Raw genomic sequence first — 16,845 nt, forward strand, 5'->3', positions numbered from 1 at the left:
CTCCTGCTGAATACCACCTACTGCCCTCCCTCAGCTGATGAATCAGTACTCCTCCACGTTAATCACAACAGAGAAAGCACTGAGGGTGAGCAAGGGCACAGAATGTACTCTGGATGGGGGACTTCAACGTCCATCACCAAGAGTGACTTGGTAGCACAGCTACTAGCTGGCCGAGTCCTAAAGGAAATAGCTGCTAGACTGAGTATGCGACAGTGATGAGGGAACCAACAAGATGGAAAAACATAACTTGACCTCGTCCTCACCAATCTACCTGCCGCAGATGCATCTGTCCATGACAGTATTGGTAGGAGTGACCACCGCAGAGTCCTTGTGGAGATGAAGTCCCGCCTTCACGTTGAGGATACCCTCCATCGTGTTGTGTGGCACTACCACCGTGCTAAATGGGATAGATTTCGAACAGATCTAGCAATTCAAAACTGGGCATCCATGAGGCACTGTGGGCCATCAGCAGCAGCATTGTACTCAACCACAATCTGTAACCTCATGGCACAGCATATCCCCCACTCTACCATTACCATCAAGCCGGGAGATCAACCCTGGTTCAATGAAGAGTGCAGAAGGGCATGCCAGGAGCAGCACCAAACATACCTGAAAACAGGTATCAACCTGGTGAAGCTATAACACAGGACTACTTGTGTGTCAAACTGCATAAGCAGCATGCGATAGACAGAGCTAAGCAATCCCATAACCAACGGATCAGATAGAAGCTCTGCAGTCCTGCCACACCCAGCCGTGAATGGCGATGGACAATTAAACAACTAACTGGAGGAGGTGGCTCCACAAATATCCCCATCCTCAATGATGGGGGAGCCCAGCACATCAGCACGAAAGATGAAGCATTTGCAACAATCTTCAGCCAGAAGTGCCGAGTTGATGATCCATCTTGGCCTCCTCCTGAAGTCCACAGCATAGTAGATGCCAGACTTCAGCCAATTCGATTCACCCCGTGAGATATCAAGAAACGACTGAAGGCACTGGATAGTGCAAAAGCTACGGGCCCTGACAATATTCCGGCAATAGTACTGAAGACCTGCGCTCCAGAACTTGCCATAACCCTAAGCCAAGCTGATCCAGTACAGCTACAATAGTGGCATCGACGCAGCAATGTGGAAAATTGCTCAGGTATGTCCTGCACAAAAAAAGCAGGACAAGTCCAACCCAGCCTATTACCACCCCATCAGTCTACTCTCGATCATCAGTAAAGTGATGGAAGGAGTCTTCGACACTGCTATCAAGCAGCACTTGCTTAGCAATAACTTGCTTAGTGACAGTTTGGGTTCTGCCAGGGCCACTCAGCTTCTGACCTCATTACAGCCTTGGTTCAAACATGGACAAAAGAGCTGAACTCCAGAAGTGAGGCGAGAGTGACTGCCTTTGACATCAAGGCTGCATTTGACAGAGTATGGCATCAAGGAGCCCTAGCAAAACTGGTCAATGGGAATCGGGGGGAAACTCTGCTGGTTGGAGTCATACCTAGCACAAAGAAAGATGGTTGTTGGAGGGCAATCATCTCAGCTTCAGGACATCACTGCAAGAGTTCTTCGGGGTAGTGTCCTGGGCCTAAGCATCTTCAGCTGCTTCATCAATGACCTTCCTTCAATCATAAGGTCAGAAGTGGGGAAATGTGGAGTAATTAGTTCAGCCACAAACTTATTGAATGGTAGAGCAAGCTTGAGGGATGGAGTGGCCTACTCCTGCTCCTAATTCGTATGTTCGTATATTCGCTGATGATTGCACAATGTTCAGCAGCAATTGCACCATCAGTTGCTTCATCAATGACCTTCCTTCAATCATAAGGTCAGAAGTGAAAATGTTCACTGTTGATTGCACAATGTTGAGCACCATTCACAACTCCTCAAATACTGAAGCAGTTCGTGTAGAAATGCAGCAAGACCTGGACAATATCCAGACTTGGGCTGAAAAGTAACGAGTAACATCTGTGCCAGGCAATGACCATCTCCAACAAGAGAGAATCTAACCATCTCCCCTTGACATTCAATGGCATTACCATCGTTGAATCCCCCAATATCAACATCCTAGGGGTTACCATTGACCAGAAACTGAACTGGATCAGCCATATAAATACTGTTGCTACAAGAGCAGGTCAGAGGTTAGGAATCCTGCGGCGAGTAACTCACCTCCTGACTTCCCAAAGCCTATCCACCATCTACAAGGCACAAGTCAGGAGTGTGATGGAATACTCTCCACTTGCCTCGATGGGTGCAGCTCCAACAACACTAAAGAAGCTCGACACCATCCAGGACAAAGCAGCCCACTTCATTGGCACCCCATCTACAAACATTCACTCCCTCCACCACCGACGCACAGTGGCAGCAGTGTGCATCATCTACAAGATGCACTGCAGCAACGCACCAAGGCTCCTTAGACAGTACCTTCCAAACCCACGACCTATACCACGTAGAAGGACAAGGGCAGCAAATGCATGGGAACACCAGCACCTGCAAGTTCCCGTCCAAGTCACACACCATCCTGACTTGGAACTATACCGCCGTTCCTTCACTGTCGCTGGGTCAAAATCCTGGAACTCCCTTCCTAACAGCACAGTGGGTGTCCCTACCTCACATGGATTGCAGAGGTTCAAGGCGGCAGCTCACCACCACCACCTTCTCAAGGGCAATTAGTAGCCAGTGACGCCCACATCCCATGAATGAATAAAAACATTTCGAAGTGTTGCTGTCAACTTAATTTCTCAAATTGTATTTCAAGATAGATCTGGTGCAACAACATGAATGATAAATGCAAATTCCTATTTAAAAATTGGTTATCAATAAAGAAAACCAGGTCCAATTAGGATTACAGGTACCTGTAACTAAACAGATGCAAGTAGTATAAAATTTCAGGGATTAAACTAACTACCTGCATTTGTTTTAGAAAAGTCTAGTATCAGACCGAGAGTGCTGCTAAGAATGGAAATAACAAATCATTCATATTTATTTACTCAATATACAGGTAAGTGACATACACTAAAGACAGTAATTAAAATTATATGCTATCATTTTGTTAAAGCTCCTCACAATTTTCAGACAGAACATTCATTGCAAAGCACAAGAGTGCATAGGACATTTAAGAGCTTGCTGTCATCTGAAGTTATTTTTTTTAAAAACATCTTCAGAAAGGAAGGGAAACACCTTACGTTTGGCCCAGTTTGTAGCAAATTTGCCTGAGTCAGAAATTTGTGGATTCAGTGACAATCTCCAGGATTTCATCATATAATCTTGGCCTGACATTTCAGTGCAGCACCCAGGAAGAGCTGCCTTGGAGGTAATATTGTCAAGGCCATCTAAAGATCACATGGTACTATTCGAAGAGGAGCAGGGAGTGCTCCATGTTCTGGCCAATATTAATTCCTCGACTAACACTACAAAAACAACTTAATGTGTTTATCTCATTTGCTTTTGCACAAACTAGCTGCTGTGTTTGCCTATATAACATTTCTGAAGTTATTTACCCTCAGGACATCTCCAGGCAGTTTACAATGAATTACTTTTAACTTTTAGTTACTGTCCATGTACAGTAAGTTCCTACAAATAAGAAGCGAGATCAATCAGGTTTTTGGTGGCCTTGATTAAGGCCAATGTAGGCCTGGACACCAGGAAATCTCCTTGACCTTTCATTGAGACAACTGGATCATTTATGTCCACCTGAAAAGAAAAATGAGACTTTACTGTAATGTCTCATCTGGAAGACGGAACCTCTGACAAAGCAGCACCCCCCCAGTAATATGAAGTGTCAGGTTACATTATCTACTCAAATCTCTGGAATGGTGCTTGAAACCAAAACTGGAGTCCAAAGTGAGCATGCTACCAACTGACAAATTTCACATGACCATCAGAACCACTACTGCAAACCTTTAGGGGTGCAATTTACCTACATTAAGCCAGTCAACATTATGTTGTGCAATCATACAAGTACCCTCTGGCAGCAAATACTTAAATTAATATAATTTTCCCTATTTCCTACATTGTGCAAAATTGTTTTCTCTGAAGGGTCCCACATAAAATGTTAACTTTCAGTTGCTGACTGACCCTACTGGGCACTTCCAGCATTTTAGTCATGAATTTTTTTTTCACTAAAACACCAAATAAAAAGGTCCATAAACAAGGTGGGAGTGTGCGTTTAAAGGTGGTATCAATTTACAAATTTCAGTATAGGGGTAGGATATGGTTTGCACATAATTATCCACACTAAGTTGTCAAACTTCCTGGGCCACCAAGTGGGGCAACGGGGCAAAGTCCAGCTGATTTCTCATTTGAAGTAAGTAGGAAGGCAGCATATAAGCTAAAGGAGTCAATACAAATCACTCCTAGTAGCTGGGGTCAGGACAAATTTAGAAAGGGTTACTCGCTCATAACATCTGAGCTGCAAAATGCGTATAGCTACTCAAAAAGATTAGTGCATTAAGGAAAATCTGCTGACTTGGATCATACATGAAGAATGGCTACCTTTGATGAGATATTTGAAGCTTTACAGCAGGGTTGTCCAAGCTTTTGTCTTAATGGTCTGTATGCTCTCAAGATGCAGCAATCAATTTAAGAGCATCTAAATGTTCAATAGATAGTAATTAAAGAAAAATATCGCAGTGCAGCCTTGGACACAAAATAAGGACTATACATAGAATTGTTAAGCACAGAAGGCAGCCATTTGGCCCATCATATCTGTGCTGGCTCTCTGAAACAGCTATCCAATTATTCCCACTCCCCTGCTCTTTCCCCTTAGCCCTGTAAAATCGTCCTTTTCAAGTATTTATCCAATTTCTTTTTCAAAGTTACTACTGAATCCGCTTCCACCACCTTTCGGGCAGAACATCCAGATCAAAACTCATCGCTGCCGTACAATAAATTTCTCATCTCCCTTTTCTTTTTTTTGGAATCTGAGTCCTCTGGTTACTGCTCCTGCCATGAAAACAGTTTCTCCCTATTTATTCTTTCAAAGCCCTCACAATTTAGTACCTCGATCACATTTCCCCTTAACCTTTTCTGCTCCAAGGAAAACCATCCCAGCTTCTCTACTAACTCCACATAACAAGTCCCTCATCTCTAGTAAATCTCCTCTGCACTTTCTCTACGGTCTTGACATTCTTCCTAAGGTGTGGTGTTCAGAACTGAACACAATGCTCCAGCTGAGACCTATAAAAGTTTAACATAAATACCTTTCTTTTGTTCTCTTATGCTTCTAATTATAAAATGGATCCCATATGCTTTAACAGCCTTCTCAACTTATACAGACACCTTCAAGGATGTGTATACATAAAGATCCAGGTCTCCATTCCTGCACCCCCTTTAAAATTATACCACTTAGTTTATATGGCCTCTTCTCATTCTTCCTACCAAAATGCATCACTTCATACTTTATTAAATTTCATCTGCCATATGTCACCAATTTCACCAGCCTATGTACTCCTAAAGTATGCTATCTTTCCTACATTTTCCAGTTCCATGTCATCTGCAAACCTTGAAATTATGCCCGGCATACTGTCAGGTAAGTCCCCCACCTGCCAAGACTGAAGCACACATTATTTCGCCACATGAACATTAAAACTTAAAATTGCAAGCCTCTGACTACAAAGACATTTACAGAGTAACAGACAGTGCAAGGTAGATAAATCCCCAGGGCCTGATGGGATCTACCCTAGAATACTGAGGGAGGCAAGGGAAGAAATTGCTGGGGCCTTGAAAGAAATCTTTGCATCCTCATTGGCTACAGGTGAGGTCCCAGAGGACTGGAGAATAGCCAATGTTGTTCCTTTGTTTAAGGAGGGTAGCAGGGATAATCCAGGAAATTATAGGCAGGTGAGCCTTACGTCAATGGTAGGGAAATTATTAAGAGAGGATTCTTCGGGACAGGATTTACTCCCATTTGGAAACAAACGAACTTATTAGCAAGAGGCAGCATGGTTTTGTGAAGGGGAGGTCGTGTCTCACTAACTTGATTGAGTTTTTTGAGGAAGTGACAAAGATGATTGAAGGAAGGGCAGTGGATGTTATCTATATGGACTTCAGTAAAGCCTTTGACAAGGTCCCTCATGGCAGACTGGTGCAAAACGTGAAGTCACATGGGATCAGAGGTGAGCTGGCAAGATGGATACAGAACTGGCTCAGTCATAGAAGACAGAGGGTAGCAGTGATGTGACTAGTGGTGTTCCGCAGGGATATATATGTATGTGATTTGGAGGAAAATGTAGCTGGTCTGATTAGTACGTTTGCGGACGACACAAAGGTTGGTGGAGTTGCGGATCGTGTTGAGGATTGTCAGAGGATGCGGCAGGATATAGATCGGTTGGAGACTTGGGCGGAGAAATGGCAGATGGAGTTTAATCCGGACAAATGTGAGGTAATGCATTTTGGAAGGTCTAATGGAGGTGGGAAGTATACAGTAAGTGGCAGAACCCTTAGGAGTATTGACAGACAGAGAGATCTGGGCGTACAGGTCCACAGGTCACTGAAAGCGGCAACACAGGTGGATAAGGTAGTCAAGAAGGCATACGGCATAGAGTATAAAAATTGGCAAGTCATGCTGCAGCTGTACAGAACCTTAGTTAGGCCACACTTAGAATATTGCGTGCAATTCTGGTTGCCACACTACCAGAAGGACGTGGAGGCTTTGCAGAGGGTACAGAAGAGGTTTACCAAAATGTTGCCTGGTCTGGAGAGGTTGGATAAACTCAGATTGTTTTCACCGGAACGACGGAGGTGGAGGGGCGACATGATAGAGGTTTACAAAGTTATAAGCGGCATGGACAGAGTGGATAGTCAGAAGCTTTTTCCCAGGGTGGAAGAGTCAGTTACTAGGGGACATAGGTTTAAGGTGCGAGGGGCAAAGTTTAGAGGGGATGTGCGGTGCAAGTTCTTTACACAGAGGGTGGTGAGTGCCTGGAACTTGCTGCCGGGGGAGGTGGTGGAAGCAGGTACGATAGCGACGTTTAAGAGGCATTTTGACAAATACATGAATAGGATGGGAATAGAGGGATACGGTCCCTGGAAGTGCAGAAGGTTTTAGTTTAGGCAGGCATCAAGATTGGCACAGGCTTGGAGGGCCGAATGGCCTGTTCCTGTGCTGTACTGTTCTTTGTTCTTTTTGTTGGAACAAGGGACAAAGAACCATGCCCTGACACATTCAACCAACAATGGACTTTTGATTACCAGACGTTGAAGCACTCCAGGTTAACTACTAAGATGGCCAAATACACAGATGTGGTCAGACCAGTTTTGGTCACATGACTGACTGTTGGAGTTTTTTTAAAATTTGAACTTCCAACAGGGAATTTGTTCAGAAAGCACTTTTCTCCTGGACTGATAAGACCTCCCTCCTGTCTGCTTTCATCTCACTCACCCCAGCATCGGAAACCATTGAAGACATATGAACAGAGAGAGAAAAGTCTCCCACAGTGAACAAGGTTTATGGTTTATACTGGGCCCCAACAAAAAGCAAGACTACCTACAATCAAGGATTACAGCGAGCTCAAAGCACAGTAACCCCTAGTCAGAGATTGCCTCAAACATTTTACTTTATTTTTCTTCTGCTCTTTACTGTCTCCATATTTGCAGGTATATCGCGTGTGCATGCTAGTGTGGGCGCGTCATATATCCGTAGGCGTTAATTGTATTAGAGTTTAAGGTTTAATAAGCTTCATTTTTCTTCTTTAAATCGAAGAAAGCCTGTTTATGCTCATTTCTTTGTCTTATAATTGGAAAGCTGTGAACAAAGATTCACAAAGGGGGAGCTCAAGACACAGTAAAATTTAACCCTGTTACAATAAGACCAGGTAAAGACACCTTTCTCACCTGGTCATAGCAATACAATGAGGCTATCAATATAGATCAAAATGAGTAGCGCCAGAGGAAACATCACTGTATACTTCCCTCCAGTCTGAAAAACAACCGTTCACTGCTTTCTGTCCCTTAATGAATTTTTTATCCAGCTGCCAATGCCTCTTTAATCTCTCAGGCTTCAATTTTGCTCACAAGTCTATTATGTGGTAATTTATCAAGTACCTTTTGAAGGTCCAGAGGTGCAACATTACCTCCAATATCATCAACCCTCTCCGTTACTTCAAGAACTCAATGAAGTTTATCAGCTACAATTTACTTTTCACAAATCCGTGCTGACTGTCATTTATGAACCACGTTTTTCCCAAGTGACAATTTTGTCCTAGATTACCGTCTGTGAAAGTTTCCCGCCATTGTTAGGGTGACTAGCCTGTAATTACTGGGTTTATCCCTCTCTTTTTTGAACAGGAGTGTAACATTTGCAACCGTTGGCTCCACCCCCATATCCAAGGACTGAATGATTGCAGCAAAGCCTGTGTTATTCTCACCCTTACTTCCCTCACCAACCTCAGGATGCATCCCATTTGGACTGGGTGACTTTTCTACTTTGAGCATTGCCAACATTTTAAGTACACCCTTTTTATTTTCATCTTATCCAACTTCTCTATTTCTTCCTTTACCATGACATTGGGAACATCCTCTTTTGTGAAGAGGGATGCAAAGTACTTATTTAGTATATCAGCCATGCCCTCTGCCTCCACAAGATAATCTTTTTGGTCTCGAATCTGCCCCGTCCTTCCTTTAACGATCCTTTTACTATTTATAGAAAATAAAACTGGTTTCTCCTTTTATGTTACCCACTAATCTATCCTCATACGCTCTCTGTACCCCATTTTCTTCCATTTTTCAGCTGTTATCTAAGGAAGGATGTAAATGCATTGGAAGAAGTTCAAAGAAGGTTTACTCGGTTGATACCTATAACGGGCGGACTATCTTATGAGGAAAGATTGGACAGGCTCGGCTTGTATCCGCTGGAAATTAGAAGAGTAAGAGGCGACTTGATGGAAACGTACAAAATCCTGAGGGGTCTGGACAGGCTAGATGTGGAAAGGATGTTTCCCCCTGTGGGAGAATCTAGAATCAGGGGTTACTGTTTAAAAATAAGGGGTTGCCCATTTAAGACAGAGATGAGGAGAAATTTTTTCTCTCAAAGGGTCATGAGTCTTTGGAACTCTCTTCCTCAAAAGGCGGTGGAAGCAGAGACTTTGAATATGTTTGAGGCAGAGGTAGATAGATTCTTGATAAGCAAGGGGGTGAAATGTTATCGGGGGTAGGTGGTAACATCGAGAAATCAGTTCAGTCATAAATGTATTGAATGGCAGAGCAGGCTCGAAGGGCCGAGTGGCCTACTCCAGCTCCTAATTCATATCGCACGTTATCTGCACTTTCTGCATCCAACTTGATTCTTTCACCGTATTATGAATACATTTATTATAAGCCTCCTTTACCAATTTCATTTTAATCTCCATCTTTTGTCAACCAAGAGGCTTTAGCTTTGGATGCCTTTCCTTTCCCTTAGACACTGCCTGACCTGCTGAGAGTTTCGAGCATCTGCAGTACTTTTTTACTTTTGAAATACGTTCCTCCCAACCCCAGCATCACCATGTCAGCTGAACTACACATAGGAATCTGTTTTTTTAAATATCTGCAATTGTGTGGAACATAGACTCAAGAATGAATTAACCAGTCTATGTAGTGTTAGCAGAGACAGCTAGTCACACATGTGCTCTTTTGCCAATGCTATTCCAGGTAGCGATTGGCTTTTGTACAAAAAATTAATAACTTGAAACCCAGGTATCCATCGCTCTGAATTACATTTTCAGCATTTTGTGGTTTCAAATTGATTTACCTGATGCTATAACTTTGCTGGTAGTGTTAGGAACAGGAATGCTTCGACTAAAAGAAGAAAGAGAGGATTTGACTTGAAAAACATGACCTATTTTGTAATGTACATTAATGATTTAGACGTGAATATAGGAGGTATGATAAGTTAGCTTGCAGATGACAAAAATTGGTGGCGTTGTAAATAGTGACGGGGAAAGCTTTAGATTACAAGACAATATAGATGGGCTGATAAGATGGGAAGAGCTGTGGCAAATGGAATTTAATCCTGAAATGTGCGAGGTAATGCATTTTGGGAGGACTAACAAGGCAAGGGAATATACAATGGATGGTAGGACCCTAGGAAGTACAGAAGGTCAGAAGGACTTTGGTATTCTTGTCCATAGATCACTGAAGACAGCAGCATAGGTACATAAAGTGGTTAGGAAGGCATTTGGGATCATTGCCTTTATTAGCCGAGGCATAGAATATACGAGCAGGGATGTTACGATGGAGCTATATAAAACGCTAGTTAGGCCACAGCCGAGTACTGTGTACAGTTCTGGTCATCACACTATAGGAAGGATGTGATTGCACTGGAGAGGGTGCAGAGGAGATTCACCAGGATGTTGCCTGGGCTGGTGCATTTCAGCTATGAAGAGAGACTGAAAAGGCTAGGGTTATTTTCCTTGGAGCAGAGAAGGCTGAGGGGGTATATGACTGAGGTGTACAAGATTAGGAGGGGCATTGATAGGTTAGGTAGGAAGAAACTTTTTCCCTTAGCGGAGGGGTGCAGAGGAGATTTACTAGGATGTTGCCTGGTATGGAGGGAAGGTCTTACGAGGAAAGGCTGAGGGACTTGAGGTTGTTTTCGTTGGAGAGGAGGAGGAGGAGAGGTGACTTAATAGAGACATATAAGATAATCAGAGGGTTAGATAGGGTGGATAGCGAGCTTCTTTTGCCTCGGATGGTGATGGCAAACACGAGGGGACATAGCTTCAAGTTGAGGGGTGATAGATATAGGACAGATGTGAGAGGTAGTTTCTTTACTCAGAGAGTAGTAAGGGCGTGGAACGCCCTGCGTGCAGCAGTAGTAGATTCGCCAACTTTAAGGGCATTTAAGTGGTCATTGGATAGACATATGGATGAAAATGGAATAGTGTAGGTCAGATGGTTTCACAGGTCGGCGCAACATCGAGGGCTGAAGGGCCTGTACTGCGCTGTAATGTTCTAATTCTAATTCTAAAAACCAGGGGGCATAGATTTAGGGTAAGGGGCAGGAGGATTAGGGGGAATTTGAGGAAAATATTTTTTCACCCAGAGGGTGGTTAGAATCTGGAACACACTGCCTGAAGAGGTGGTGGAGGCAGAAACCCTCAACATTTAAAACGTATTTAGATGAGCACTTGAAACGCCATAGAATACAAGGCTACAGGCCAAGTGCAGGAATATGGGATTAGAATAGTTGGGTGCTGGATGGCCGGCACAGACACGATGGGCCGAAGGGCCTGTTACTGTGCTGTATAATTATGACTATGACTTTATTTTGGACAGACTACAGGGGATGTAGGAAGAAAATTTCACCTGCTCCCTTTTATACAAATAGCTTTAATGTAGAAGTAGTTAAGTATCTCTGATTCAAGCTCATTTTGAGCAAGTATGTAAGTGCACGGTGTTGCAGATCACCGAGCCATGACCACGTACCACAGTGTGCTGTAAACTGAGATACAGGCTCCAGCCATTCTCCTCTATACTCCTAAATTCCTAATATTGGAGTAAGGGCTTTCCCAAAAGAAACACAAGTAACTTCAGTGGGAATCACTGCTAGACTGCTTTTTGTGGAACTCCTACTACCCCTTTCATTAGATCAATTACTCTTTACCTTAGCTGTAACTAGTATTTGCCTTGGGAAGAAAAATTATTCCTTTCTATGTAAATTATATCATGGTTGAGGAAAGTAGGAAAGGTAAGACAAGTGAAGGAGGAGTGATTAGGTAACATGATTAGTTAACACCTAATTTAGCCACACATAAAAGGTTCTGCACCACTTGTGACTACAGCCAACCAAAGAAAAAATCCACATTAGAATGAATGTATTTAGATACAGCAATTCTACCAGTAACTTTGCCAAATTAAGTATACAGTTCACATAAAATAGTACTGAAGGCTCACAAAGAATGACCACTTAAACAAGTTTTTAAATGCCAATGGAATCATAGCTCAGAGTTATTGCCGAGGGAAAGGGGAGAAAATAGAAAGTTTCAAAAGCACCATGGGGAAGTGCACCATATATGATGCACTGAGTGAGACCATGTAAGTCTTAGGTTCAATCACTGCTCTGGAGACAGTTGATCTCAGTCACAACATGGATTTGAACTTCACCTCTTAAAATTGCAGCCAGTGCCGTTAAACTAGAGCAGGGGTCTGCAATCTGTGACTCCGGAGCTGTGTGCAGCTCTTTAACATTTCATTTGCAGCTCCCAACCTTTCCAAGTTGGCTGTCATCAACATGAAAAAGGCCTTAAAAAAAAGAAAAGCAAGAGCCATATTCTTATTGTGGGGAAAAAAGCAAAGCATCTTGCTAAACCTTACAGTTTTAAATGATTATTTTAATGAAAATCACTGTGCTCGAAATAAACCTGTTCAAGTGGTATAGCTACACCATGATTATAGATAATGCCTTGGATTAGAGGAACAGGTTTTATGGTTGCGACCATTATTGTTTCTAATATAGCTGAGATGATAAATTATTCAAGAGCAAGATTCTACAGACACAGTGTAGGCATGTCCCCACTAAGACAAAGGGTGGTACTGCCAAATCTAGAGCCCCCTGGTTATCTAGAAGCATACAGTACAAGTTAAAGCAGAAAAAGCTTATGACAGTTACAAAAATCTTAATACATTAGAAAGGGTAGGAGTATAGAAAGCGCAGGAGTGAAGTAAAAAAGGAAATTAGAAAAGCAAAGAGAGGACATGAAAAATTATTGGCAGGTAAACTCAAGGAAAACCCAAAGATGTTTTATCAGTACATTAAGAGCAAGAGGATAACTAAGGAAAGGGTAGGGCCCATCAGAGATGTACAAGGGAACCTAGGCGTGGATGCAGAAGACGTGGACAGGGTTCATAGAGTTTTTTGTCTTTGTCTTGACAAAGGAGAGGGATGATGCAGACATTGTAGTTAAAGAGGAGTATGAAATATTAGATATGATCAGCATAATGAGAGTGGAAGTACTAGAGGGTCTGACATCCTTGAAAGTGGATAATTCGCCAGGGCCGGATGGATTGCATCCCAGGTTGTTAAAGGAAGCCAGGGAGGAAATAGCGGATGCGCTGAGGATCAACTTCAAATCCTCACTAGATACAGGAGAGGTACCAGATGATTGGAGGTCTGCGAACATTGTACTATTGTTTAAAAAGGGTGCGAGGGATAGGCCAAATAACTACAGGCCGGTCAGTCTGACCTCGGTGGTGGGTAAATTGATACAATCTATTCTGAGGGACAGAATAAACGTCAAATGAAAGGCACGGATTAATCAGGGATAGTCAGCATGGATTTGTTAAGGGAAGATTATGTCTTACTAACTTAATTGAGTATTTTGAGGAAGGAGCAAGGAGGATTGATGTGGGTAGTGCAGTGGATGTGGTCTATATGGACTTTAGTAAGGCACTTGTCAATATCCTGCATCGCAGACTGGTCAGTAAAATGAAAGCCCATGATTACAGAGGAATGTGGCAGGTTGGATCCAGATTTGGCTCAGGGACAAGAAACATAGGGGGATAGTTGATGGATGTTTTTGTGAATGGAAAGCCGTTTCCAGTGGCATTCCACAGGGCTCAGTGTTGGGTTCCTTGCTCTTTGTGATATATATTAATAATTTGGACTTAAATGCGGGAGGCATGATTGGGAAATTTGCTGATGACACAAAAATTGGCCATGTAGCTGATAGTGAAGAGGATAGCTATAGACTCCAGAAAGATATCAATGGTTTGGTTGAGTGGGCGCAAGAGTGACAAATGGAATTCAATCCAGATAAGTGTGAGGTCATGCATTTGGGGAGGGCAAATAAAGAGAGGGAATACACAATAAACGGGAGGATATTAAGAGTAGTAGAAGTAGTGAGACACAATGGAGTGCATGTCCACAGGTCCCTGAAGGTGGCAGGACAGGTAGAGTGAAGGTGGCATATGAAATGCTTTCCTTTACTGGCCGAGGTATAGAATACAAAAGCAGGGACGTAATTCTGGAACTATATAAAACGCTGGTTAGACCACAGTTGGAGTATTGCGTACAGCTCTGGTCACCACATTACAGAAAGGACATAATTGCTCTGGAGAGAGTACAGAGGAAAGATTTACAAGAATGTTGCCAAGGCTTGAAAGTTGCAGTTATGAGGAAAGATTGGACAGGCTAGGGTTGTTTTCCTTAGAAAAGGAAACTGAGGAGTGACTTAATTGAGGGATACAAAGTTATGAGGGGCTTAGACAGACAGGAAGGACCTGTTTCCCCTAGCAGAGAGATCAATTACCAGGGGGCACAGATTTAAGGTGTTTGGTAGAAGTATTAGAAGGGACAGGAGGAAAGGCTTTTTCACCCAGAGGGCGGTGGGCGTCTGGAATTCTCTGCCAGGAACGGTGGTGGAGGCTGAAACCCTCAATTCTTTTAAAAGGTACCTGGACATGCACCTGAAGTGCTGTAACCGGCAAGGCTATGGACCAGGTGCTGGAAAGTGGGACTAGATTGGGCAGCTAGCTTTTCCAGCTGGCACGGACACGATGGGCTGAATGGTCTCCTTCTGTGCCATAACTCTTCTATGGTTCTATTCTGAATGTTCTATTAGAAGCTGTTTTTTTAAAATGCATCTTAAGTTACAGCTTGTTTTAAGAAAGTCTTTACTGCCAAAATTTTTAAAAAGTAAAAAACTTGATAATTCTGAGTTAGAGCTATTTTAATTGTTTTTCTATTGATATATAATAAAATTATTGAATTTATGAAAATTATACATTCCATCCGAGACACTTGGCATTTTACCAAGTATTTGGTTTAGAAATACAGTGGCGCAGTGGTTAGCACCACAGCCTCACAGCTCCAGCGACCCGGGTTCAATTCTGGGTACTGACTGTGTGGAGTTTGCAAGTTCTCCCTGTGTCTGCGTGGGTTTCCTCCGGGTGCTCCGGTTTCCTCCCACATGCCAAAGACTTGCAGGTTGATAGGTAAATTGGCCATTATAAATTGCCCCTAGTATAGGTAGGTGGTAGGGAAATATAGGGACAGGTGGGGATGTGGTAGGAATATGGAATTAGTGTAGGATTAGTATAAGTGGGTGGTTGATGGTCGGCACAGACTCAGTGGGCCGAAGGGCCTGTTTCAGTGCTGTATCTCTAAACTAAACGCCGAAATTGTGCCTTGCAGCTCTCAACAGATTTTATTTTCCGCAAATTTTTTTTTATATAAAAAGGTTCTTCAGGTAAAAGAGGTTGCTGACCCCTGGACTAGAGTATGGAAAAGGATGACAGGCTTCACTCTCCTGACCACTATCCCACAGACATGTGTTAGAAAATGCACATGTGGATGTCAGGGGAGGACAGGATATGGCTCAGTTGTAATGCAGTCTCTGGTTGACTAGCTTGCATCCAAGCTCATAATGAAGAAAAACCTACACAAGAAGTTAGAGGACTGCTGGTACCATGGAACCATGTCTTAACTGGAGTCACTGGAAGACAGGGAGAGAAGGGCAGACAATGGTGAGAAGAGCAAAAAATTACTGTTATAGATATGTACTTCTCTCTATATTTAGAATTAAGCTACAATGAAAGTTAACTTTTTAAGTTAAATATAATACATCAAAATGTTTAGAATAATGTTGTTCATTAATTACAGATCAATATGTTCCTCTCAAACCGTTTTTCGGCCGGTACAGACACGATGGGCCAAGTGGCCTCCTTTCTGTGCCTTAAACTTTCTATGATTCTATTCTAATCCATCACTTACCGGTGTAGAACATCTGTAACAGGTAAAAATCCCAGGTCCATCTGTTTCTGTAGCAGGTGCACTGTGTGAATGAGGGTTTTCAGGGAACCTCTGAAAAGGAAACAAATTGTAGTCATAATTCTGAAACACTAAATTAGGATCGTCACATGAACAAATGACCGAGATTTCACAGCTGAAATGTAACTTAATAGCCACTTTCTGAAGTGGCTGTTACACTCTAGTCAACATTATTTCAGACAATAAAGTCAGTTAGTAATTTAACAGTGAGTTAATCATAATGCAGTCATCAGCAGTAATGTAGAAAATGACTGCAAGGGATCAATCTCAAAGTAGATCAGCATAAATCAGATCATGAAGTTTACAAAAAATAAACAATTAAACTCATGAGCACCTTAAACTCAGTCACAGTACCACCTAAGAGAGGAGCAACACGGGACTGGATAGATATGGCCCTTTCAGTTAACCAAAGCTACTAAGTATCATCACCTCATTCCATGACAATATGAAAGGCACAATTCAGCATAGTGGTGCCTCAGCAGACCCCTTACCTCTCCTGAGTGGCGTGAAACAGGGCTGTGTTCTCGCACCTACACTGTTTGGGATCTTTTCCCGGCTGCTCTCACATGCGTTCAAGTCTTAAGAAATTTTCCTCCACACAAGATCAGGGGGCAGGTTGTTCAACCGTGCCCATCTTGGAGTGAAGACCAAAGTACGGAAGGTCCTCATCAGGGAACGCCTCTTTGCTGATGATGCTGCATTAACATCCCACACTGAAGAGTGTCTGCAGAGACTCATCAACAGGATTGTGGCTGCCTCTAACGAACTTGGCCTAACCATCAGCATCAAGAAAACGATGGGACAAGACGTCAGAAATGCTCCACCCATCAATATCGGCGACCATGCTCTGGAAGTGGTTCAAGAGTTCACCTACCTAGGCTCAACTATCACCAGTAACCGGTCTCTCGATGCAGAAATCAACAAGTGCATGGGAAAGGCGTCCGCTGCTATGTCCAGACTGGCCAAGAGGGTGTGGAAAAATGGCGCACTGACACGGAACACAAAAGTCCGAGTGCATCAAGCCTGCACCCTCAGTACCTTGCTCTATGGCAGCGAGGCCTGGAGAACGTACGTCAGCCAAGAGCGACGTCTCAACTCATTCCACCTTCA

At 43.0% G+C, this 16,845-nt stretch overlaps 1 protein-coding gene across 1 annotated transcript in view; it reads right to left on the bottom strand.

Moving 5' to 3' along the window:
- The window catches only part of LOC137382906 (probable E3 ubiquitin-protein ligase HECTD4), a 361,123-nt gene that overhangs the window by 295,048 nt on the left and 49,230 nt on the right, over positions 1-16,845 (bottom strand). The window contains exon 3 of the mRNA XM_068055483.1: positions 15,679-15,768. Within this exon, the coding sequence (XP_067911584.1) occupies positions 15,679-15,768 (90 nt within the window). The remainder of the gene's footprint in view (positions 1-15,678; positions 15,769-16,845) is intronic.

This window comes from Heterodontus francisci, chromosome 23 (assembly GCF_036365525.1).
Source record: "Heterodontus francisci isolate sHetFra1 chromosome 23, sHetFra1.hap1, whole genome shotgun sequence".
NCBI lineage: Eukaryota > Metazoa > Chordata > Chondrichthyes > Heterodontiformes > Heterodontidae > Heterodontus > Heterodontus francisci.